Source organism: Parus major, chromosome 7 (assembly GCF_001522545.3).
Source record: "Parus major isolate Abel chromosome 7, Parus_major1.1, whole genome shotgun sequence".
In the NCBI taxonomy this organism is placed as follows: Eukaryota; Metazoa; Chordata; class Aves; order Passeriformes; family Paridae; genus Parus; species Parus major.
Window position 1 is genome coordinate 32153949 of NC_031776.1, and position 25072 is coordinate 32179020.

The 25072-nt window shown below is 38.0% G+C and overlaps 1 protein-coding gene across 2 annotated transcripts in view; it reads left to right on the forward strand.

Moving 5' to 3' along the window:
* Window positions 1-22204, forward strand: part of SPOPL (speckle type BTB/POZ protein like) — a 33324-nt gene extending 11120 nt beyond the window's left edge. The window contains exons 2-11 of one of the 2 annotated variants that reach the window (XR_001522854.3): window positions 3836-3970; window positions 4147-4268; window positions 4532-4683; window positions 8226-8353; window positions 12436-12613; window positions 12709-12764; window positions 14295-14417; window positions 15644-15786; window positions 15871-16029; window positions 17976-22204. Coding sequence is in view for 1 of the 2 variants with exons in the window: in XM_015634994.3 (XP_015490480.1) it covers window positions 3893-3970; window positions 4147-4268; window positions 4532-4683; window positions 8226-8353; window positions 12436-12613; window positions 12709-12764; window positions 14295-14417; window positions 15644-15786; window positions 15871-15924; window positions 17976-18120 (1179 nt within the window). In the remaining variant the exon portion in view is untranslated. The remainder of the gene's footprint in view (window positions 1-3835; window positions 3971-4146; window positions 4269-4531; window positions 4684-8225; window positions 8354-12435; window positions 12614-12708; window positions 12765-14294; window positions 14418-15643; window positions 15787-15870; window positions 16030-17975) is intronic. The other variant, XM_015634994.3, reaches the window with a different exon arrangement.
* The last annotated feature ends 2868 nt before the right edge of the window (window positions 22205-25072 follow it).

Here is a 25072-nt window from a genome sequence, read left to right on the forward strand (position 1 = left end):
CATGTTTGGGGTCTGGAAGTACAAGCAAAGAACCTTTGATTTTTGATTTTTTTTCTTTAATGAACACAAAGAAGTGTTCAGTGAAGACAATAAACACAAACTCTGAATTAAATCAGCACTGACTGCTGTACAACATTCAGTATATCACTTCATTAGCAAAAAAAACCCAAACAAAGGAACTTGACACCCTTTAAAAATACATCTTATTTTAATTTTGAAAACCAGAAACTTCTTTCACCCTATCTATTGAAGCTTGTTTTCCTGTTCCCAGTGCATGTTTGCCCTTGTTGTTCGGCCCTTTTTGTTTGGCGGATTGGCCCCCCAGACTGGTTTGTTGGGCTGTGTCCAGACAGGCACAGCATTGCCTGAAAACTCTTGGAGCTATTGTCTGATAACGTTCCATCATTTCTGCTGCTTTGTTCATGAGAGCCTGCAGAGCAATAAATGCAGGTTCTAGCATGAAAACTGTCCCTCTAAGTTGTTTCATCCTGCAGATAGCAGACCTGTCTTCCTGCACTTCACTGATTTAATTCCACCCAATTGTTCTCCGACTGGTTTTGTGAACTGCAGCTCTCTCTGTTCTCAACCATTTGGTCTAATAGGCTATGATGAGGGGTTGGTACTTGGAAAACCATTTTGTCAGAGCTGATGACAGTGGCTAATCAATGATTCATAAACAGTTTCTTCAGAGTAGTATTTAGTCTCCTCCCCAGGCAGAGCGTGGTAGAACAAAGGGTGTAGTTTCCATCTCTGCTCTCACATTCAGGCTGCCTGTGCAGGGTCCACTTTGCCCTGGTGACCATTGGTGGCCACTCAGCATGGTCTGGTGTCAGTCTGAGGACTGCAAAAAGTCTTTCTCCAAACACCTCTACCCTTCAGGACATCATCTTGAAAGCTTGTGTTCTCTTTCACCTTGTAGCTCTGGTAAATACCCCATGACCCCACTGAAATCTCAATTAATTGGTTAAGTAAAGTGAACAGCAGATCTGCAGTACTGCTAAACCCTTTCCATCCTTCTACCTGTCTTTTGGTACATGTTAACAGAGCATCAGAAGCTCTGTTTATCTGTTCTCCCATTATTCAGTTTATCTTGGTTGGGCCTTTGTTTTTTTAAATTTGTGTGCTCAAGCGTACTAAAAAATACAGGCTTCTCCTCAACACAGGCTCCCAGTATGAAGGATTTAAAGTTACTGCTTTCTGCCAGTTTTCCCAGTCTAAAAAAGTGGTTGGCTTAGTAAATTCATGCAAAAAAAGTGGGGTGTAAATCTGTTCCTCAGAGATGTATTAGGGGGTCATGAAAATCAGTTCTCTGGTGCTAGTGCTGTAAAGGGGAAACTTCACAAAAAGCTGAGGTTATTCAGAAGGACCTGAGAAATGTACTTAGGTAAAATCGGGCCTTCCTTAAATAAAGGCCATGCAGCAGGTGGAAGCAGCCTCTGAAGCACAGATGCTGTGGGTAGAACAGGTACAGAGACAAGGCAACAGATGGTCCTGAAAATAATTGCAAATAACTACCTTTGCTTAGAGTTAAATTCTCAGTGAATCAAGCTGATTTAGCTGTGAGACAGGAGTGGGCAGATAGCTACTGGTAGCTGGCCCAAGGTCACTGAACACTTTCTTAAAAGAGATTGTGTACAGCAGTTATTTTCAGGCTTTTCCAATTTAGAAACCCCTTCAGAGCAAATTTGGCTCAGATCTGCTGCTCCTTCATGGTTACTGGGAGCTGACTGGTCTAATGGACTGAAGAATTGAGGTGCAGATGAGAGACGAGACAGTCCTGTGCATCTCATGCAAATGACAGAATAAGGAATGAGCTCTATTTCCTCTTGCTTTTAGCTTTGGAGAGTGGAGGTGCAGCAAGCAGGTTCAGTAAGGCTAAAGGTAAGCTGTTCTAACCCTTTCAGGATATGGTTCTGTGTCAAAATCTATTGCTTTTGGGGCATAGCCTCACTTGTCACCACTGAGTAAGATGTACTTCTAGAAATAGTGGCAATATAAGTGCTAATGTTTGCTTTATGAAAGCAAAAGTTCATATGTATCCTTCCCAGGAATTTTACTCTGGGTGGTTCTGTATAGAGAATCAAAACATCTAAGCAAAAACTAGGTAAGCACAATATGCACAATATATATGTTTCCTGCTTAAAAAAATATGAAGCAAACAAGCTCAATTATCTTAAATTTAGGGATGATGTTTGTTTCTCCTTTATGGAAAGTACTAATGAAGTACTGAATGTTGCCACAAATGTAAGTTGTATTTGGAGAAAACTCATTTGTTAAAGACAGGTAAATTGTATTTATGATTAGTTTTCAGTGTCTCAGGGATCAATATCTTACAGGAGACCTACTCAGTATTTTATTTTCACCTTGTCATAGCAGATCTGTTGGTAGAGATTCATTAAGGGATATGATTACAAAGCATCTGCTTCCTCCTCTGGTAAAAACTGAGAATTAGCTTTCTTTTCAAGGTCTTACACTTGTGTGATTCAGAGCAATCACCTGTCAGCAGGCTTTGATGTGGAAGGGCTGCTTCATACCATGAGTGAGAAGCAGCACCAGAAAGGCAGGGGGAAAGTATCCAGCAAGGATCATAGCATTTCACAGAGCAGAATTCCTCCTGTAGGAATAATGAACTTGTTCACATCATGACTGAACTGTGTGTGCTCTTGCAGTGTCTTTTTACCAGTGTTTGCATGAAACCTTGTTTCTAAGGGTTGCTCCATCCCTGGAGAGTTCCATCATGATTAGTGATGTGCAATCACATCTTTTGAGGAAGACAATTAATGCTGTTCTATCACAGCCAAAAAGAGCTGTACAGTGAAGCAATCAAATGTTGCAGAAAGATGGTTGCTTTTAAGTGATAGCAGGATATGTTTAAAGAAACTTCCTGTACTGAGAGAAAATGTTTTGTGGCAGAAAGAATTGATTTTTTTCTGGTTTGATTAGGGTTCATTTCACTTTTTAGCAATTTAATGAAGCAGATTAAGTGAGAGGCTGTGCTTGTGATGGGAATCTGTCACAGCTGACAGCAAGTCCTCCCTCAAAAGAGAGACAGCCGGGAACCCAGAGCTGCCCTGCCACTGCCCACCTTCTTTCATTAGCCAGTCCCAATTACTGCTGTGGAGCCAGGTGTCAGGGATTGGGCAAGTGACTCAGTTCCTGATGGGCAGGAGCAACTGTAGTGCTCTGTTAGGTGGTGGTAGTTCATAACAAAATCACTTTATTTGTTGTTGGGAGTTGACTGAAACTGTTTTCTGGCTTTGTCCTTTAAACGAGCACGTGGTGTGGTGATTATAGTTCTTCATCTGTGTCTGTTCATGTTAAAGATAGAAGGCATCTGTGAAAGAAAATACTGCTTGAAATGCAGGTTTGATTTTTTACCCTCCATTCAGAAATCTCAGGGTTGTGTGAGCCTGTTTTACTCCCAGGTGGCTGAGTGTTCTTGTGAGTTATGTCTGGGTGAACAAACCAAGGCATTGCATTAATAACCGAGTGCTCCGGGTACTCTGCAAATCAAAGGAGGAGAGCCTGAAGAAAGTTATAACACTTCTAGAGTGGCCTAAGTGGTAATTTGCAAAGGGGGTGTTGAAATATTGTCATTAGCACCATTAGTGGTGGTGTGTGATGCAGAGGTGCTTATTTTTATAAATTATTGTGTGAGGGCTCAGCCTGCAGGTTTTGAGCACCAGTGGTTGTTAATGTGTGACACCCAGCAGAGCCATTGTCCTCTTTTCAGGTTTAATTTTTAGATGCATCATTTAATAAACACAGTAATAAGAGTTTTTGTATTTCCCACACCTAAAAAGTGTGAACAAAATGTATGAATTCCTCTTTTTAGGAGAATTGCTGAAGCTTGGATTGCTCTCTTGATTCTATAAACCTGCAATAAGTGGCAATGTCAAGGGTTCCCACCCCACCTCCTCCTGGGGAGATGTCCAGTGGACCTGTGGCTGAAAGCTGGTGTTACACACAGGTAATAAACATAAATACCAATGGTTTTGTTTTCTCTTAGTGTCATAATAATTGTTAAAAAAGACCTAAAGTTATTGGCATATTGAAAAAAATACAACTGACAATCTAAGTAGTTCTCATAGCTAATGCTTGATATGAAAGTTAAATTTTCTTAACATTTTCTGATCTTTTGTTCAGGTTAAAGTAGTAAAATTTTCATACATGTGGACCATTAATAACTTCAGTTTTTGCCGTGAAGAAATGGGTGAAGTTTTAAAGAGTTCTACATTTTCATCAGGGCCAAATGACAAAATGAAGTGGTAAGGTCTTTATTTGAGCAAATGCTTTGGTTTTGTTTTGGGGTTATTTTGCTAACAACAATTATAAAGTTAAATTACAAATAAATATTAAAACTTGGACACTTCTTGAAGGGTTACTGTAGGTATGGATTGGTTCTAATTTCATGTCAGGAATCACAAAGGAAACATTTATTTCAGTAGCATTTATTACTATCTCTTGAAAAAGTATTTCTGAATTTATTCTGGGTGCCATTTAAAAATTACGATTTCTTCATTATTTTCAGGTGCCTGAGAGTGAATCCAAAGGGATTAGATGATGAAAGCAAAGACTACTTATCATTGTATTTGCTTTTAGTCAGTTGTCCAAAAAGTGAAGTCAGAGCAAAATTCAAATTTTCCCTGCTGAATGCTAAAAGAGAAGAAACAAAAGCAATGGGTAAGGGAATATTAATGTGGTTTTGTAAGAACATCATCAGCAATGTAATTTTTTTTCAGTTGAGAACAGAATTTAATATTGAGATAAACTTTTAGAGTAACTTTTTTTAATTTCCTTTTATAAACGTAATTATAAAATCCTGTTCATATTTCGCCTGTTTCTGATCACTGAGCTATGTTAATTCCATCCTGAGCAGTATAAATTACAGAACATTGCCAACTGCTGTCACTCCAGGTCCTTGTCACTTAGTTTTTCTGCAGATTATTCTTGTTTCCTGTTAACAGAGGTATATTTTCTTATTTGTAGCTAAAGTGGAAGTGTTTGATTTCCATTGTTAAATAGGATAAGCAGACTTGGCTGGGTTTTTTAGGCATCCTTTACAATATTTTGGTCTATTTCAGCTGATCTACACTGTAATCAGTTTAAAAACTTGTGCTGTGTACCCAAGGAATTAGAAGACTTTGAAATAACTGGTGATTTAATTGTTGTGTTGATATGAAAAATGTATGGAAGGCTTTTAGTTTCATACTTGTGAGCACAACCTTCCTTGGAAATGCTTTTTGGGAAAGCTGGGATTCTTGAGGAAATGAATAATTCAATGCTGATCTGCACTGAATTTGTTCTGCTGCAAGTCCTGTGTATGAAGAATATCTATTTTTCTTCCTTTCTTCTACTCCAGGACTTAAGAGGTGTTTCAGGTCCTGTTTTGTTGCAAGTTCTGCATTTCTTACCAAACATCTGTAGTTCTGCAGTGTTTATACCCAAAGGTCATGCTATTTTTCCTTAAGTACCTAGGCCCACTTGTAATCTCAAAATTAAGTCCACAGAAATGGTTCAAGTGTAAAAATTAAATTATTGGGCTCTTGCTAAGGAAGGTAAATATATATGTTTCATATGCATGTTTAACTCCACTAATCCTTTTACACTGATGGTGATGGATTCTTCGGTCCCTGCAGACTTCCTGCTTTTGGAGCTTATATGAGCAAAGCTGGAGTCAGTTGGAGAATGTATACATTTGGACTTGACACAGTCCAGGAGTGCAATGGTATTTGTAATAAAATGTGAAACTGCATCAAAAACTATTTAGAGATAATTAAAGAAGCAGAGAATTGTTGAGTTTGCACAGGAGCTCTGGAGGCTGGCTGGCCCCAGCCCCCTGCTGAAAGCACAGTCAGCCTGAGCAGTTTGCTTGGGACTTGTGGTGCTTTGAGGTCTCCAAGGATGGACACTCCACAGCTTATCTGGGCAATGTATTTTAGTCTTTAGCCACGTCCTGCTGGCCTTTTTTCACCTTAGGGGTTCATTGTGGGTTCTTGTTGATTTGTTGTCCCTCAGGACCCTGATCTCCAGTGACCTGTTTGTTCCTGACAGTAGATCTGGAGCAAACACCCAAATCCTGTCCCATCAGCTCTGCTGGTTCATCATCCACTGCAGTGCTGAAAATCCCATGAGTGGGTGTGTCTTCAGCTCCTGCAATTGTAGCTGTGCTGTGTTTGGCACCACAGGAGTTACAAATATCTTTTCACTTTGGGAAATGGCCAACAGAAGTCTTATTTCTTGGACTCTCCAGCCATTTGCCATCTGCTTCTGTAGATGCTGTGTATTTACTGAGACAGGAAAATGATGCCCCACTTCCAGTGTCCCTTCTAAACTGATAATTCATGCATAAGCTGCAGCTTCAAGGGATGAAGCTGTGTATAAAACATATAGTGAACTAACATTTTTACTTTCTTAGAAGAAAGATACATTTGCACTCTTGTGCTGCTCAATTTTGGTTCTTGATTTTGGGGGTTAACACTGGTTGTTGCTGCTTAGACTAAAATCGAAGTCTACAGAATAAAGAATTGGGCTGAATCTAGAGAAGAAATTTTTGAATGCTTTTGGGAACCTTATTTCCTGATTATTATTTTTTTTTAATTCAATATAATGAGGTTAAAAGTTGGTGAAAGTGTGAAAATGCTAATCCAGATGCTGAAAAAGCTAGACAATATTTTTTTAAATGTGATTTTCTTCCTTGGTATACAGATTTTCAGATGTGAATAATGTGTGTTTGTTCTGCTGCCCTCAAAGCCCACACTGCACTTCAGTGAATGCATTTCCCTCTGCTGCTGTGCTCTGCATGGGCAAGGGGTTGTTGATACAGGAGTGTGGTGAGGGAACAGGGACAGAGACCTCACACCTCCTGCAGTGTCAGCTCCTGGGTGCTCTTCAGTGTATTCTGAAAATACAATGAAAATCTCTACAGAGTATTTTGTTTGATATAAATCCTAGTGAAGAACTGTTCTGCATGTAATTTTTCCAGCTCTTGGAGGTGAGGGCAGCGTGTGACACGTGTGTGTTTTCTGTGGTACATGCTCAAGCGTGTTCCAGTGGTGCTGCCAAGGTCAATAGTGTAGGGAAGTCTGGCTTTGCTGATGGCTTTATTTTGAAGGCTGTAGAAGGAATGATATTTTAACAGATTCTGTCATGAAAAACACTTTGCTTTTATTACAAACTTCTGACTTAAACTTCTAAAGTGCTCTCTGGAAGGTTGAAGCATCTCTGCAAACAGCAAATGGGATGGTGATGTGTTTTTTGCCCAACTTTTTTTTGGAATTAAAGAAAAGTTCTTTCTTAAAGAACTCTTCATAAGATCCCTCCCCACTTCCCCCTGTGCTCTTATTTCAGTATTCTTGCTGTCTTCATTTTGAACAATCTTCCTAAATTTAATTCTGAATGTGTTTTAGTCTACTTAGATTCTCAAAGACAATCCCAAATAACCTCTTTCCCGTATTTTACTAAAGTATATGGTGCTCTTTCCTGTGGTTTAATTTGGGCAGCAAGTGGCCACTTTTCAGTCAACCAACCATGTAAAATGTGTGATCTTACTGAATTTACATGTGTTTGCACTGAGATGACTGTGGGAATTCTTTTTTGGCTGTGAACATTAGGAAAAAAAGGTTGGTCACAGCAAATCTGATGGATTGAAAAAAATAATTCTAATAACTAGGGCCAAAAGTTAAATATAATTAATATCTTTTATGACCAAAAAAAGTTTAGTATTTGAAAGCTTTCATTTCTGTTTTGCTATTTTAATGCTTTTACTGTATTTCAAACTAATTTCAACCTGTGAAACAAGATTTTCCATTTTGGAAGAAGTCAAACCAGATTGTTATGACAACTGCAGAGCGTTGTCAGGATGGGTTTGTGGTGACAAATTCATTTTAATGGTGCTTCCCTCTGAACAATTCCTGTTTTGACACATTGGCATTCTTAAAATCACTGAGAAACTCTTTGTGCTGGATGGTGCCTGAGAGATGTAAGGAATAGGGTTTGAATTACAAATTGTGCTCTGCTAAGTTCTATCAAGTGTTTTATAAAATAACACTATTACAATATTAAAAAGGTTTTAATCAGTTCTGTGTTTTCTAGAAATGTGACACGTGACCCAAATGTGTGGAACCAATTAATTTTTTATTAACACTTAGTCTTGATGTGGAATTAGGTGTTATTTGTTCTTATTTTCCTTTAACTTGCTGTATTTGTACACAATTTTTTATCAGAAAGCCAAAGAGCATATCGATTTGTGCAAGGCAAGGACTGGGGGTTTAAGAAATTTATCCGAAGAGATTTTTTACTAGATGAAGCTAATGGTCTTCTACCAGATGACAAGCTTACATTATTCTGTGAGGTGGGTATTAGTTTTTAAGTAATAGAGGTTTAAATTAAATGTTTTCTGCTCTAATAAGTATTTATGTTGATTTTAACAGTAACATACTCTAAAATTGTCTTCTGAAAACTATAAGCTTGGTAAAATATACATTGCTTTGTCTGCATTGCATATTGTTCTTTTTGTGCTTGTACACTGAAGTGTAGAATATTGAATTGATCACTTGTAAACTGCTGGACTTCCCCATGAATTTGCCACAGTTACATCAGAATTGAATGTAGAATTATTTATGCCAGAGGTAGCTGGTGTGTGCTGTTTACAGAAATGCTGTTTTACTCGTCACTTGTATTTAAAGAAGTTGTGTTTGGAATTAGAAGATTGGTTTTTACTGGATTAGCAGAAGGGAATGTTCACATACTGGTTCACATTATAAAAGAAAACTCAACTGATTGTCAGAATCTATTTTTCTTTAATATCTACTATATTAATATTAAACCTATATTGATATGGCTTTAACCAATGAACAGATCTTTCCAGTAAATTAAACACTTTATTTTTTGACTAATTGTTACATTTTGTTTTCTGAGCAAGTGCAAATATCTTGTAGAAGATGTGCTTTATACTGAAAATTAATACTGAGAGCTGTGGTATAAATTTAACTTCATGGTGCATTGTGGGTCCCTTCTTCTATAATATCATTTATGTTCATAACCTAAATTTTCATATTAAATTTCAGTATAAAGCTTACTCAGTGTTAAAAATGGAAAGCAGAGAAAGTAGCAGTGTAAGGAGTGTATGTTGAATATACATTGGCTGGTTATCTGGGCTGCCATAAAGTGATTAGTGACTTAGGAGGATGATAGATGCTCTAACTGCTAATAAGTTTGCTTTGATCTGTGTATTTACAGGAAATGTGTAAAATTGTCTTGGCAAGATTACAATTTAATTATATGTCATTATGCTGGGTAGGAAGAATAATTGAAATGTGGCCCTTGAGACTAGATATTGCAAATATAGTGCATCTTATTTTCACTTAGACAAGTTAAATTAGCTGCATGATAAATTTGTTATGAATACAAATATTTGGGTGATAAAAGCAGATATAACAAGTGTTTTATGGTTCTGTAAAGATACTTCTGAGTATTTTCTCTTCTTAAGTTGTCCTCCTAATGAACACTTTGATGTAAATGAACAGCTTTTAAAAGTAGCATTTGGCTTTAGAATAGATCACTCTCTAATTTTAGAGAATAGGTTTGTTTAAAAAATATAAGTAGAAGAAATACTGAATTTCCACAGAGAAATGCTGTTATTTAAATTCTAATGCTAATCACTGAATTTAGCTGTGTTTCCCTACAAAATGTCTTGGTGCTTTAATGTGAGTGGCTTTTGTAAAGTGTTGGACCTACCCTGATCTTAAATGTGGAAGGAAGTAAAATGTTTAGTTGTTCACAGTGAGTATGTTAAAATAACTTCTGGCTTGTTTCAGAGTGAAGGAAAAACTTGGAAACCCAAATATTTTAAGAATTTCTTTCTTTGGATGTGTGATACCAGCTCTTCAGCTGTCCTTAGAAATGACAGGTGTTGTTTGAAGGACCTGAACTAAGACAAGCCTGAAGTTTATGTCCTTTTATAACTTCACTTTTAAGCTCTAATTTTCATTTTTGCCTTCCTACTCGTTTCCTGTTTGGAAAGCTGACTTACCACTTCTTCAGCATATTGCACTTGGCTTGATAAAACTTGTCAGATGTAGCAGGTATTCAGTGAGGGTCACTGATTACTCACTGTTGTTTGGTCCTTCTTCCCCTTGGCTTGCAAGAAGATTATTTGGTTGTCTTTGGGAACAAAGAGACTTATTCTGCATTGCCAGAGATTCTAAAGAACAGCTGGATATGCCCTTGGATTGGACCTGAAGGACTCTTAAGTTTAATACTTTGTAAAGTCTGGTGCTGCCAGCAACAACTAGTGATTAAATACAACTTCAGTGTTTTGGGCACACTGATCTGTTTGACTGAATTCTCCCTTTCCATACAATCTTAAAAGTACTGAAGCATTGCAGGTGTTCCATTTGCTAATGGAATTGCATATTCTCTGCTTTCATACATCTCATACCTGCCTTAGTAGTCAAAGGAGTCATTTATATCACCCTTACCATTAGATCACCACAGATTCAAAATCAAAAAAATCATGAGCATTATCCTTGTTAAGTGTCATCATACAGAACTTGTTTAAGTTGACAAGTTTTCAATAGTTATATGGAATTAACTTGATTTGATTTCAGCATTATTAAAATAAAATAAAAATAACAAGAGGATGCACTTGATTGATGGTATACCTGTTGGACAAGTGAGCTATAAAGTATCAGACCCCTGCAATCCTTTTGTATTTAGAATCTTTAAAGGACAATACATGCCAGGTCACTGGGGCAGGGGAAATTTAAATTAAAACTTTGCTTGGGTTACATCTTAAAAATATGTAGGAAATCACTGTGTTGCACAGCTCTCAATACATATTAGAAACCATTTAAAACAGAAGTTTGGAAGGTCAGAGATCAGTTTAAGTGCACATAAAGGGTGTGTAGATGACTTTCCCTAGGCGCTATAGCTAACTGGAGGATGCTCTGTGGACAACTGGGACCATGAACTTTGAGTCAAGGCTCTGGAAAAGCAGAACTCTTCTCTGGAAACAGAAGATGAGCTTGGCTAAACTAAAACTTCCTTTGTGTGTATGTATATCTCCTGAAATCACTGTGTGTATGAAAACTGGAAAATAGCTCTACAGATTTTTTTTCTTTGTTGTAAATGTACAGTCTAACAGTGAAAGGGAAATTTTGCTGTGCTTGGGGTTTCTTCTTTTTTTTTTTAAGGTGAAAGAATATAAAGGAATTTCTTGTATTCACAAGGGGGTATGAGATGATACAGGGAATTAGGCAGTGATTCAAATCCCCAAGCTGCTGTCATAATTGGATCATCCTCCTCCTCTTCTGGTCTGGAGTTTGGTTTGCAGTGCTCCAACTTTCTGTGAAGCTGAGCTGTGCTGTTTTTGCTTTATGCCAGATTTATTCCAGATGCCTTTGGAAATCAACCAAAGCCCTGATCCTAACAGAATCAGCTTTTTCTCTTAATATCTAATCTTAATTTTCTGTATTTGGGAGATGGAGTGATCAAGATCTTGTAATATGGCTCCTTACAAAGGTTTTATTCTCAAGTCTGTGATCTCACACAAGAGAAGCAAAACCTGCTTAACTCTTCTGTTTTACTAACACTGATTCTAAGGACTTAGTTTGTGAAGATAACTGAAAAAGCAGCAAGGAGTGCTGCTGTCCTGTTCAGTTCCTGTATGAAAGACTTAAACATAGGGAATAATGGCAGAATACTCACTTCAAATGCACATATTTCAGTTTTCTTAACTGGTTCTGTACAGAAGTTACATCTTGTGAGCATGCATTTCATTACTGAAGTTACCTGCTACATCTTGTATTTTGAAAGTAATGGCTTTTAATCTTGTTTGGAAACCAATTACATGTGATTCCTGGACTAAGGAAAATGAAATAATGAAGGAGCTCTTTCGTGCATTTAGTTTGCATTGTCACACTGCAGGTTATATATAAACTTAACTGCCAGTACAATAAGGGATAGCTTATTGAAAAATTATATGGATTGTTCTTCTGAAACTTTTCTGTGACCATGTGATCCTGATGATCTGTATAGAATTTTATATTGTGTATATTTTACTCAGATGTGTGTTGACCTGTTAATTCAACTCTGAAATAGCATTAACTTGTTTTTGTTCCCACTAGTTTTCCAAGAACTGTATCTGTCCTTATTTACTTTGGCATTTCTGTTAGGTGGCATGTGGTATTGTGCTCTCTCTTTCTGTTTTGGTTGGATAAGTACACAATATTAGTCTCTAAGTAAGACCTATTTGTTTTATGTTGCTTAAAAGTAAACTGTAAAGCACTGGTTTATGGTTCTGGCCTAATGCCAGAAGATTTACTGTTTTTTGCTTTGCTTTGGAATTGTTGGAATTCTAGCAATAGGTACTGTGATTTAATAATTGTTGGCATGCAGTTATGAAGGAGTTGTCTTGCTGTGATTTTCTGTTAGGTAAGCGTGGTCCAAGACTCAGTAAATATATCAGGACAGTCTAATACAAACACTTTGAAGGTACCTGAATGTCGACTAGCAGAAGATTTAGGGAATCTCTGGGAAACAACAAGATTTACAGATTGCAGTTTTTATGTAGGAGGACAAGAATTCAAAGCTCATAAATCTGTCCTTGCAGGTACTTTCTACTTTTGTATATGCTATTATTTTGTAATTTAAATTGCTATAAGTTTAAAATTTGATTCTGTTTAATATTTACTTTTCTTGATACAGCACGATCTCCAGTTTTTAATGCAATGTTTGAACATGAAATGGAGGAAAGCAAAAAGGTAAGCTTCACTGAAAATGCTATGTGTAAATACTTGTACCTTGTGAAAGAGGAAGACATTGCAGAAAACTTGAGATAGAGGATATTGAGGAGGATGAGGGTTCTTACGGTGCATGAAGGCAGGAGGAACCTCTCCTGGTGAGTTCTGAGGGAATTTGTGTAGAAAGAGTGGAGAGCTGCTGGAGGATTTGGATTCTTTCAGGTACTTGTATGTGCCCTAGATAATATTTTTAAACATTAGCTACTGGTGTATTGACCTGGTGATCTCTGCACCCTTTGTGCCTCAGTTTGTATCTCCCTATCAGCTGATTGACTTGACTCAGGTTTTGCTGTAGAGCATTAAAGTGTTTTTTATGGTAACCAAGAAACAAGAATTAGGACTGGAATTAGGCCCTCAGGCAGTGGAACACTTCTTTTCATTCACTTCTGTAGGCACTTGACCTGTGTAAGTGTTTTGGATGGGTGGTTACTTAATCAGCAGAGTGCTGCTTCTGCTTTTATGCACTTGATGTCTCCCACAGTGGAGCTGTTTGTGTCTTTCTTGAAGAAGAATTATCAAAATGGGTTGGTTATAGGCAGAATCCATGAAAAGGTGAGGAACTAATCACCTCACAAAAGGGTTATGATAGATGATCATCATTTGGTCTTGAAAACTGCAGGATGCCACTTGTGTGCACAAACGCATCAGGTGAACGTGGTGCTGTGCTGCAACTGAGGGTCACTTTCCTTCCCACCACCTCTCCAGTTTGGAAAGTGTCCCAGGTGGAATTGGAATATTGGGAGCATTTTATTGAGGTTCCTATTCTGAAAGAAATGCAAGCATGTCACAGCTGGAGTAATGTGCCTTGCCAAGCCTTTGCCTTCATGTTAGTAGTGGATCTCCAGTGCAGCCCTACTCCTAAATACTGACAGGAAACCAGACCATGTACATCTCCTGTGCCTGGCATTTCCATTCAAAAGTCTGGTGTTTGCTTCTACATCTTTGACATCATTTCCTACTTTATTAGTTGCTTACAGGGAGTGCTGTTGCAGGATTGGTTAAGCTTGCAGTGCCACTGTTGTATTAGGGCAACCTTCAGCTGTGTGATGTCAGTTCTGCGTGTTTGCTTTTTGGATTCTGAGCTGTGTTGACTCAGTTTAAGTTGAGCCAAGAAAGGCTCAATTTGTTCTGTCTGCTGCTCTGACTTCTGATAGTCCAAACACATTGTGTTGGAAACATTTTTAAATATTCCTGAAACTGTCTTGATTTTTATGTAGGGTCTGTGTGACAGACTCCAGAGTTATGCATTTCTAGGAAAAAAATTGCAATTACTTTTTATTGCTGAAGCTTTTCCAGCTGATTTCTACCTGACTTCTGAGAGCTTCTTTGATTGCTTTCGGCTTAACATTGTTGAATGTTACCTTAAATTTGTAAGGATTTTGTATGATGTATGGTGAATGAAAACGTGTAGCATGCATGCAGATGATATTTAATACTCACTTTGAAATTGGAGCTAAATTCCAAATACTTTTTATTCTTCTTCTTTACTAGAATCGTGTAGAAATAAATGATGTAGACCCTGAAGTTTTTAAAGAAATGATGAGATTCATTTACACAGGAAAAGCACCAAACCTTGAAAAAATGGCTGACAATTTGTTGGCAGCTGCAGACAAAGTAAGTAATTGACTCCAAAGTTCCCAAACCTGGTCTTTGCTTGGGGAATGGTGATTAAAAAAAAATACCTTATTTTAGATTTTAGTAGATCTTAATTATTTATTCTTACTTATTAATCTTATTTAAAATGTTTGATATATATTTTGCTTTTTTAAAACCTGAGAAGCATGAGAAATGAAGTGAGATAGGAAAGAATAGACATTTTTTAGCAGTAGAAGACTGATAGATCTTTTTTTTTTTTTAAAGAGAAGTGTTTCAGGTATTAGCATCAAATTTTTTAAGAAATTGGAGACCATTAATATTGTTTGGAAAATTGGTTTTGAATAAAATGTATACTAGATCTTTGTTTTCTTCAGGAAGATTTATCCAAGTTCTTGAATTAACTGTGCTTTCCTAAAGTACTTTTCTAAAGTACTGCTACTTTATAACTTTCATCTTTTTGTCTTCCCTGCAAATGTAATAGTTCTAATCTTTCATCTCTTCTTTGTTTGGATCTTGTCTAGTCTTAAAATTGTAGCTCTTCAAAATGCTTTTTCTGTTATGATTTTTAAAATTAAGGGATTTATGGCAGCTCAGCAACTAGGGTTTTTTTTTGAATGCTGGCCTTGATTCAGGGCATATTTGATAAATGTAGAGACTGTTATAAGGTAGAGTTATATGATTGTCTGCAATACCAGAAAATAAAAATAAAACCTGTTCAGACTGTGACATCCTTCAAAAAAGAAGCACAGTTTATTCATGCAGAATGTAATATGGGAATGCAGTTATTTTCCATCAAATTTCTTGTAGGCTGTATCAAAGGTATGAGGGAAATAAGGAAATTCAGAGATGGGTTTGGGCTAATCTTAAATTTGTTTAAATCAATGTATTTATTGTATCAGTTCTTGCCCCTTAGAGATGTGAACCTGTTCAGTGCTGATTTGGTTCCTTGCTCTTCCTCCTCACCAAGCTGAAGTGAAATGCAAACTTCTGAATGAATTATTTTTTGTTGTTATGATAAAAACTTTGTCAGCAAGGTCTTTAAGTAGTTTGTGTCAAGTAATGGCTGTGTTACCTTTGAGAAGTGTTCATGCAGCACATTGTGCTGTGCAGTACCTGTGGGGAAGCAGTTTGATGTTTAGCTTGGGTGGCACCAAGCCTGGCTGGAAGTTTCTTAAGAAGTGTAGAGATGAGGAGAGAAGGAATGAGTTTGAGGAATGATTAGTGCAGTTTTTCTCTCTCTCCAGTATGCACTGGAACGGCTGAAGGTGATGTGTGAGGAGGCACTCTGTAGTAACCTCTCGGTAGAAAATGTTGCTGACATTCTTATCCTCGCAGATTTGCACAGCGCTGAACAGCTAAAAGCACAAGCAATAGACTTTATTAACAGGCAAGTATTACTTATGAGACTCTAAATATATTTCTCTTTATACTTGGTGTACTTTTGCAATATTAGCACACTTCTCTCTTGCAGGTGCAGTGTTCTTAGACAACTTGGGTGTAAAGATGGGAAAAACTGGAATAGCAAGTAAGTTTCCCTGCCCCACGATGTTCTGTACAAACACTGCTAAGTAGACTGCAGATCTTAAGAACTGTTGCTTCATTTCCACACTACTGAGGCCTGTCACTGACTGTAAGTAAAGTAGGATTCAGCAGATGCTACCCCAGTTCTGATTGTGACTCCCCCTTTAAATGACAGGCAATGTTACCTGCTCTCCGGTGTGAGATCCTAACAATAGCAGGTTTTCATGCCCTCTCCCAGGGGCAGAGTGCTGTGAGATGATGGAAGCAGCCTTTATAGAGAAAACCATTCCCATGAGTACCCAGGTTTGTGCCTGGAGGAGTGATAACCCCAGTGTGGTTTTGAGACTTGCTTGGGTCAGTCTGAGCCTGCAGTAGCTCCACAGAAAGGAGGGCAGTTGCTGTCTTGCCTTTGGGGATGGGTTTGTGCATCTTCCCACATGCCAGCACAAGTGCTCTGGAGGCCACACAACTCGTCAGTCAGGTCCCTCTGACTCTAAGGGCTCCTGCCTACACTGGAAATAGGTTGAGACTGTGTGGCTCAGGCTCTGGCACTGATTGCAGCAGCTCAAGTGAATCACGGAGTGGAAGACAGCCAGCTGCAGAATAGCTGGTGGTAGGTTCAAACAGTGTAAGGGCAGGAGAGCACTTATTTCTTACCATCAGAATCTCCAGAGAACTTAAAGGCTGTGTTGTACCACTTAGTTTAAATTATTGTTTCTCCTTGAAAAAAAAAAAGGCTCCACAGGCATAATGATCGAGCATGATGTGGAAAAGAAGTGGGTGGTGAAAGGTAAATAGTAAAATTCCAGTAATAGAGATAAGTCAGTATCCTAACTATGTAACTACTTGATGTATTTCTTCTCAAATGATTTGGAAGTCCCTGAGCTGACTTGTGTCTTGAATGTTTGCTAGTTAACATGCTGGTCATCTTTGCTTCAGCTAAAACATCTACAGTAATTCAGGGAAATAATATGAGAGGGCCTGGCTTAATTTACTGACTCTAGGCACTGAGGAATCTGAACTTTGGTATTGTTTCTCAAGGCCCTTACCTTCACTACCTTGCAGCAGCAGATGAAAGACTTGCATTAGAAATCTGCCAAAGGTGTTTTAGAGATCATGTGGTGTAGAGGTCAGCCGATCACTTCCTGCTTGATAATGTTACTGAAACAGTGTGAGGGTGCTCATGAAAGGCTTTTAAAAATGCACAGCAATGGGAACCTGGGACTGACCCATATTAGTTCCAAATTACAAATTTATTCTGTGTCAGTATGACACGCAACACAACCAATATAATATTCTTCATGTGCAAAGTGAATTTTCTGCTTTTTTTCTATATTATTTCACCCAAAAGTAAATACATACATAGAGTAAATATATTGTTTTTTAATCTCCTGGGTGTCAATGTGATATTTGGTGAAATCTGTTGCTGCTTTTGTGTTAGTTAAAAATCAGCAGTGGCCATTGAAAGCTATTTTGAATGTTGCCCATCATCTGCACTGAAAAAAGAGTGAATATTCTCAGTATTCTCCACTGGTACTGAGACTGCAGACTCCCAGTCAAGGGGTCTGGAGCCAGCCAGCTAATCTGCCTTCATGGCTCTTTCTAGGAGATGAACTACATCGTTTTTGCTGCAGTTTCAGCTGATTCATCTTGTCATCCTTCTCTCTCCCCAAATTGAGCATGCCCTTTTATGTAATGAGATTATTGTGTCTTCCCTTGCTTTTAATCTCTGCACTAGACCTCATTTTCTTCTAGTTTTCCTCTTTATTGTTTCTCCTGAACAATTTCAAGGTGGTTATTTTGACACAGTTCTCTAGCTGAGGTCTGGCTGGTACTGTGTAGGGCAGAACAAGTACCTTTTGTCCCAAATCTGATTATATTTCTGTACCCAAATTGCAAATTGCTGCTTCTCTCTGTTGGCACCCTCACTGGCATCCCCAGTCCGCTCCACAATATTTGACTGCCCTTCTGCAGCACTTCTGCCTTGCCTGCTCTTCTCCACTGTGCATTTGGTTTGTAAAATTGTGTGACTCTTGTTAATGCTTCTGTTTTCAGCCAAGCAACAGACATAATGGAAACTGCAGGCTGGAAGTCCATGATCCACTCCCACCCTCACTTAGTAGCCGAGGCCTTTCGCGCTCTGGCGTCTGCACAGTGTCCACAGTTTGGCATTCCACGCAAGCGGCTAAAACAGTCCTGAAATCTTCCATGAACTCTAGAGAAATTGGACTGACTCCACTCCTCCTTGTCCAGAGGTGTTTTCACAAACCATAACAAGAGTTTTTGTTATCCTTGTCCACAGAACAGAAGCTGAAAAAGCCTATTGTTTGCTTTTCAGATGGATAATTTATGGTTTAATCCTCAGCTTTAAATTAGACTGATTACTCTAATTCACTGAAAGGCCTTAAATTATCTTCAATGACTCTCTAGTCCATATAGTCTAATATATCTTGATTTTTTTATTATTATTTTTTAATGTGCCTTGTCTTTTTGACTAGGCTCTGCAGGATTGCACTAGCTCCATAATGCAGTAAAGCTGATAACTGAAGATTAATTTTTGAAAGGGATCTTCCATTATTTTCAGAAGAGAAAAGAAAAAGATTATAGTTTGGTCCTGTGCTAACTGGAAGGTTTTGACTGGCCTCTCTTCAAAAGCACTTGAACCAGAGGCACATCATGTACCCTAGGCAAGTGCTAAATATAGGGAGAGCCTGTTTACCTTCAGCAAATGCCTACAGGCTATTTATGGCAATATACTGCTTTGAACATAATTTATTTTTCATTGTGGGGGCAAATATGCAATGGTTTGGCCCAAAAATGTATTTTCATTACAGTTTGTAATGCTTATTGTGTGTGTGTCAAAGCTGTCCAAGCGGTGAAAAGAAACACAGAATAAACCTTTTGCTTGTGTTTCTTAATGGTCCATCATTAGTTTACATTTAATGCAGAACTGAACGAGAGGTGAAAGAGTTCATTGTGAAAAGGAATAGTGTTGTATATGGAATAAATATATCCCAGTGTATGGTTGCATAGAAAAGTCAAGGATGCATAGAATGACCAAATGTAAATTGAGGAAATGGGCCAAATGGATTCTGAATATGCACTTTTAATGTGTAACTTTTGTATGTTGTGTGGTACATATATATTTTGCTTTTGATGAATTAATGAGGTACAGGTAATTGTGGCTTAACTTTTTAGATACATTTTAAGATGCCCACAGCCACATGGGATTTAGTTTTGTTAGAAAAGAAAGGCATGTCTTTTTAAGACCCAATTGAAGGTGGCTATTGCGAGCTTTCATATTTAAGTAACAAAATATTTTCACTTATTTGAAAAAGGCATGTGAATGGTAAAAACTTTGAGGGGATTTTTCCCATCTTGACGTACGTGCATGGCTCCCACAAACACCTGGGGAGGCTGTGCACACATCGAGGAGTATTTCCCTGAAATGTCAGATGGTATCTGCAAGCAGAGACTTGCTCAGTCTTGCATTTCAGTTATTGTACTAGCATTGTGGATGGTATTGAAATTCTGCATAATGTGAAAAGGATGAAACATTTGTAAACTGCTTGTCACGGGCCAGTTCTTTATTATATGAACCTTAGCTTTAATATCAACATCCTCAGTGTTTGATAGCTTTGTTTACAATTGGGAGGAAAAGTCTGCAGTAGTGCACACTCTAAATGTTCCCTGAGTTATTGCATTGAGTTTACTGTAATAGTGATAATATGCTGTATTTCTCTTTTTTTTCGGGGGGGAAGACTTGGGTTTTGCAGTGGGGAATGGGAGGAGATCTCAGCTAATTTATAAGTGTCTTTCCATAAGGGTTTGAATTTGCCTATTAAAAAAAAAGTCGTGCAGGGAGGAGAGAGGAAGAATTTCAGATTGTTTCTCCATCCTCATTTCATTGACATTCATCTGACTTGCTCTGAATTAAATTTTTAGAGGAAAGAATATATAATTTTATACTTTGGCATCTAGTAAACTGCTTACAAAGGTAAATTGGAAAAAAAAACTCCCAGTCCAATTTTGTAGATTAAAACCTCTAAACATGAATTTTTTTCTTAGCCTATAAAATCTTTATGGTGGCTAAAGTGTAAAATTGGAAATTTAAATAATTGACAAGGTATCAAATTTCATATTTACAGGGATTTATCCATTTTTAAATGTTTATCTAAGATAAGGTCTTATAAGCATTCTCCACAACAGGAGGTGAATGTGTTTATTCCAAAATTGTGATGTTTTTGCTGCACTGTGTAATGTGTTGGGACTACAGCTCCTCATCCTCATCACTGTAAAACTCACGGCGCTCACGTGCAAAGTGACTTGAATATTTAATGCTGTAATGATTGCCCAGGTCAGCCTGTTCTTCTGTAACAACTTACAGTAATCAGATGGAAAGCTTAAGGATTTCTAGGCATTTTTTTATTAAAGCCTAATAGCACACTTTGTACCAAAAAAATGTCAGACACTGTGCTGTCATCTGCATCATAGAGTGTCCCCTCCTGGAGCCAGGCAGTGTGAGCTGTGTGTTACACTAACAGGAAAGAGCCCTCTGCTGATCCATCTGCTTAGGTTGGACTTTATTTATTTATGTTTTCAAGTTCTCTCAGATCTTGAGAAGAAGGTAAAGCAGTTGCTGTATTCTTAAGTGAGTGCACTAATTATTCACCTCTTTGATTACCTGCGTGCAGCGTTCTCACTGGAACGGGACATTGGTAATTACAACCTTCCCCTTTGGATTCAGTAGCTCGGTTTCATTCCCCACACCTCAAGAACTTGCCCTTTAAGCCTCAGTTGGAAGTGCAGCAGATCAGGAACGATCCCATAATCAATGGTCAGGTTTTTCCAGGCTGAAATCTTGGGGGGTTTTTCCTAGTTTTCCCTCCAGGTTAGGAAAATGCCGTATGAAGGTGCCATGTTTTGGCTTGCCAACACTACTCTCTCAGATAGATGTGAACCACCACTTCCATGCTTTTCTGGGGAGAACCCTGCATGTGTCCTGTGTGTGTGTGCGTGTGTGTGTGTGTGACTGTGTGGTGTTTTTGTCAAGGGTGACTTTCTAAAAATAAGGACTCAATTTGCTGTTAAAATGCTATTATGTATTATATATATATATATTTTTTTTTTGTTTGTTTGTTTCCATTCAAACCTCTCCTAAGGAGATGTTTTGGGTGGAAGTTGCTTCAATAAATAATCCTTATTTCCTAGTCCATTTACTGCATGCAGAAGTATGAACACATTGTGCCTTTTTAGAAACTGTTGCAATGAAGGGATTTAACAGGGTGCAAGGTCTTTGTAAAACGTATTTTTAAAGGTGAAGAAGAATACTCTGGTACACAATCAAGATGGAAAAGTTCAAGTTACATTTGACCTCTGTTGCATGTTGATTCTTGCTTCCTAAATTCAATTTCACTGAGGTACAAACTACACAAACAAGTGAAATAAGTATTACAGATACAAGTTGAGTAATGGTATATTTTTGTGAAATTGTGATAATATTTGCTGTTACAAGATAAGTGTATGTCAAAACGTGATAATCACGGACACAACGTTACTCTAGTTCTGATGTTTTTCTAAACATTGAATATTTAGTATAAAATTCACCTTTGCACAGGAGATCAGTAGAAAACCTACATGGAGATTGTGTTCCTTTTAAATCCTCACAGCAGGGCTTCTCCTTTGGGAGAATAAAAGCCGCGTGCAGTATTTGAAACTGTGTTTCATAGAAGGCAGTGAATTGCAAATGTGAGGTACTGCTACCTGAAATGTTGTCAAATTCTGTTGAATTTTACAGTTGATTAAAATTCCTAAGCTTAACTGATTTATTCTTTTTTTTTTTTTTTTTTTTTTTGTAATTGACAAATGGAATGTTACCTGTCCTCTTTGTCTGGTGTCAATAGCTTATTTAGTGCAGAGCTTAGCTCCTTAGCTAGCCAAGACACTCAGTCTCATATCGTGGCTTCTGCTTACAGTAAATGGACTATGTTTGTAAAGGGAATTCACTATTTCAAGTGTTTTGCAAGGAACTTCACTGTGTTTGTAACCTGGTTTTTGAAGGCTTAAGATCAATGAGTCCTATTTTAGAAGTTAAACCAGTGAAATGACTTGGATCTGTTTTGGGGTGGAAATGGTAAAGAGAATTCAGATATGTAAACAGTCGTATCAAACCATCCAGCCTTTTTTTATCAGCTGATGTTAATGGTGAAATACTTTTTGTACCTTGTTGCTGAAAATATTTTTGCGTTTCAGCACATCAAGTTACAATAAAGTTGTTACTTATACAGAGTGTGTCTGTCTTTATTTGTTGTCTATACTTGCATTTGTTCCCAATGGCTACCTTTGCTTTGAGAAAGGTATTTTATCAGCACTGTCAGTCTGGTGTCAAATATGCTGCTGTGCTTTTGTAAGCCTCTTTTGGGGAGGATCATCTTGCAGCCTTGCTCTGATCTCCATTAACTTGGTTATTTTTCTGTTTTGATGCTTTAAAGCTCTGGACAGCTTAACTTGGCTACCTGAGAAGTGTCTCCCTTTACACAGACTCTGTCAGGACTGGTGGGAAGAAGAGTTCATGCTGTGATAACGAAGATGGGATTGGTGGGTTTGAAATCTGCTTTACTCTTCCACCCACCATCAAAAACCATCATCCTTTGTCCTGCCAAAGAGCAGAGGCTGCTGATGAGCACATCCAGCAGGAATGCTGTTGGCATTTGTTACAGGAGAAGTGGTATGTAAGAGGAATCTGTAGGGGGAGCACAGGGGTTCAGTATGGTTATAAATACTGTGCAGTGATTGTGGGATTGCTGATAAACTGCTCTGTGCACGTGGCTTTGGGCATGCTGCACTCCTGAAAATGATGATGTCAGGGTAAGTTATTTTATAAAAAAGTGTGTGTCTGGGTAGGTACATGCAAAATTTCCCAGGTGTGCTTAAAACATGCTTCCCTTAATTGACTCCACAATGATCCAGTCTAAGGTTCCTCGTGGGGCTTATATCAACAATGGCATAACTCACATTCCCTCAGTTTAGTAACCTCTGAGGGGAACAGGACTGCTTACCACTGCCAGTGGTAGCAGAATTATTTATGCAATCCAAATGTCTGATCTGAACTTCAAATTCCAGATAAAAAAAAAGAATATTAAACTTCATTATTTCTTTTTTTAGAAGGCTATATTATCCTTTCTGAAGATGGTTTTCCTCCCAGTTGTTTATCTTGTCATCATAAAAAGTTTTCTTTGTTATTCAGAATTGATTCACTGAGCATTGATTTTAAAAAAACACCTGTTTTTCCTTCTTTCTTCTGTAGCAAATTCCAGTTTTTTGTATGGAAACTGAGCACATGAAGAAAACTTTTTCTCATTTTAGTTGAATATTGCTGAAAGTATTTTACAGCATTGGTCCATTCCTTTGTATGTGCCTTTTCTTTAAAAGGGGATAGTTCAAATATTGAACCTCAGCTGGGTGGTGGAGGCTGATAGAGTAAAACCCATCTCTTGCTGTACAGAATTGCCTGTCCTGCCCTGTGCTGAAAGGATGGTTTGATGTTGAAGTATTTGAGTGCAGCCTGAGCAGTCAGGTGAGAAATTAAAGTTGATTAAAGTGAGTCTTTGTGCCACTACTCCAAACTTCATAGTATTAATGGTTTTGCGTTTTAGATGGCTTTTGTTACAATTACTATTCAAGGTAGATTATTACCCATTCCACTACAAATTTGACTTGGCACGTTTATTAAGTAAATTAGATTAAAGATGCAGCTGCTTCCATTGCACACAAATAACTTTGCACTTAACATTGTGATAGTGTGCTAATGGAGGAAATGCTATTAATTGCCACTTAAAATTAGCCTTAACCAGTTTATTTTTCTGCAGACTTCTTGGCAATCTTCCACTAGAAGAATATGTTTTTTGTTGTCAGTTTTGAAGATTCCTTCTTTGTACTCTCAGAGAAAGTTGGGAAAAATAAAAGGAGTCGAGTGAAGCATTTCAGATGTGAGATGCAAAGGACTTGCTTTTTCCATTACAAGCACTGCACCAAGGGAAAAAAAAAACCTAAACCCAGGCTCAGCTGAGAGAATTCTTGAGTGCTTTGGAATGGCTTTTCAGGGGGTGTCAATAAGTTATATTTTGGACAGGATGTGAAGTTGGTGCTCTTAGTGTAAAATCGGGCTTCTCATGAGTACAGAGAACAGAAACAAACTTGCTATTTTGAGACTCAGGAAGAAAAAACACCTCAGAATTTCCATGGCCTTGGCTTCTAGAGAAGGCACCAGGAGTGCTTTGAGCTCTTGGTTAAAGTGTTCTTGAAGGAGCCTCAGAGCTGCAGCAATACCTGGTGATCATCATCCTGTCAGGCAGGGAGCAGGGCCTTCTTTGAAAACATTACCTGACACCAACATTTTTGTCTTGCATTCTTAGCAGAGTTTGGAGCATAATGATATTTTCATGCAGGTACTGTGTTTCAATCAAGGGTTCGTGTATAATGAGTGGAAATCTCTGCTTTGCCCAACTTATGCATGTTTCATGCGTTGGCAGTGATAGTCATGCAGAAAATAAATTACACCATGTCAGACTTGGTGCTGCTGATCAGAATGGAGACAACTGGTGCTGCATTTTAAGCAGTTACAGTTTGTGACTTCCCACGTTTCTCCCTGCACAGTTGACTGAGCCATTGCAGTTAAAAAAGGTAAATTCTGAAGCGTATTGCAAAAACATTCTAATGGAGCTTCTGTGCTTTAAGATTTCACCCTAACTTCAGGCTGACCTATTTTAACCTTAATTGCCACATAAACTATTTATATTTTTCATTTTTAAGTTGGTGACTTTTCTGTAAGCTTTGAAATTAACTTTATGTATTATGTACACAATTTTCTAACCCAGCTGTGTTTATTGAAACTTTAAAACAAACCACCTACTAGCTACTGAAATGTTTGCCTCCAGCAAAGACTGAATCCTGTCTCTGGTACTTGTGCTATCCCAGGATTAAGAGCTGTGGTGCTCTTTGTAAAGCCCACACCATATGTTTTTAAATGGAGGGAAAGAATGTCAATGAAATGGTGCATCCTGTCCCTCTTGCAGATGGGCTACTCTTGTCAGACACACGAGGCAATTCTTACCCTGCCAAACCCTCATTCCTCCCTCACAGCAGGACTGGGG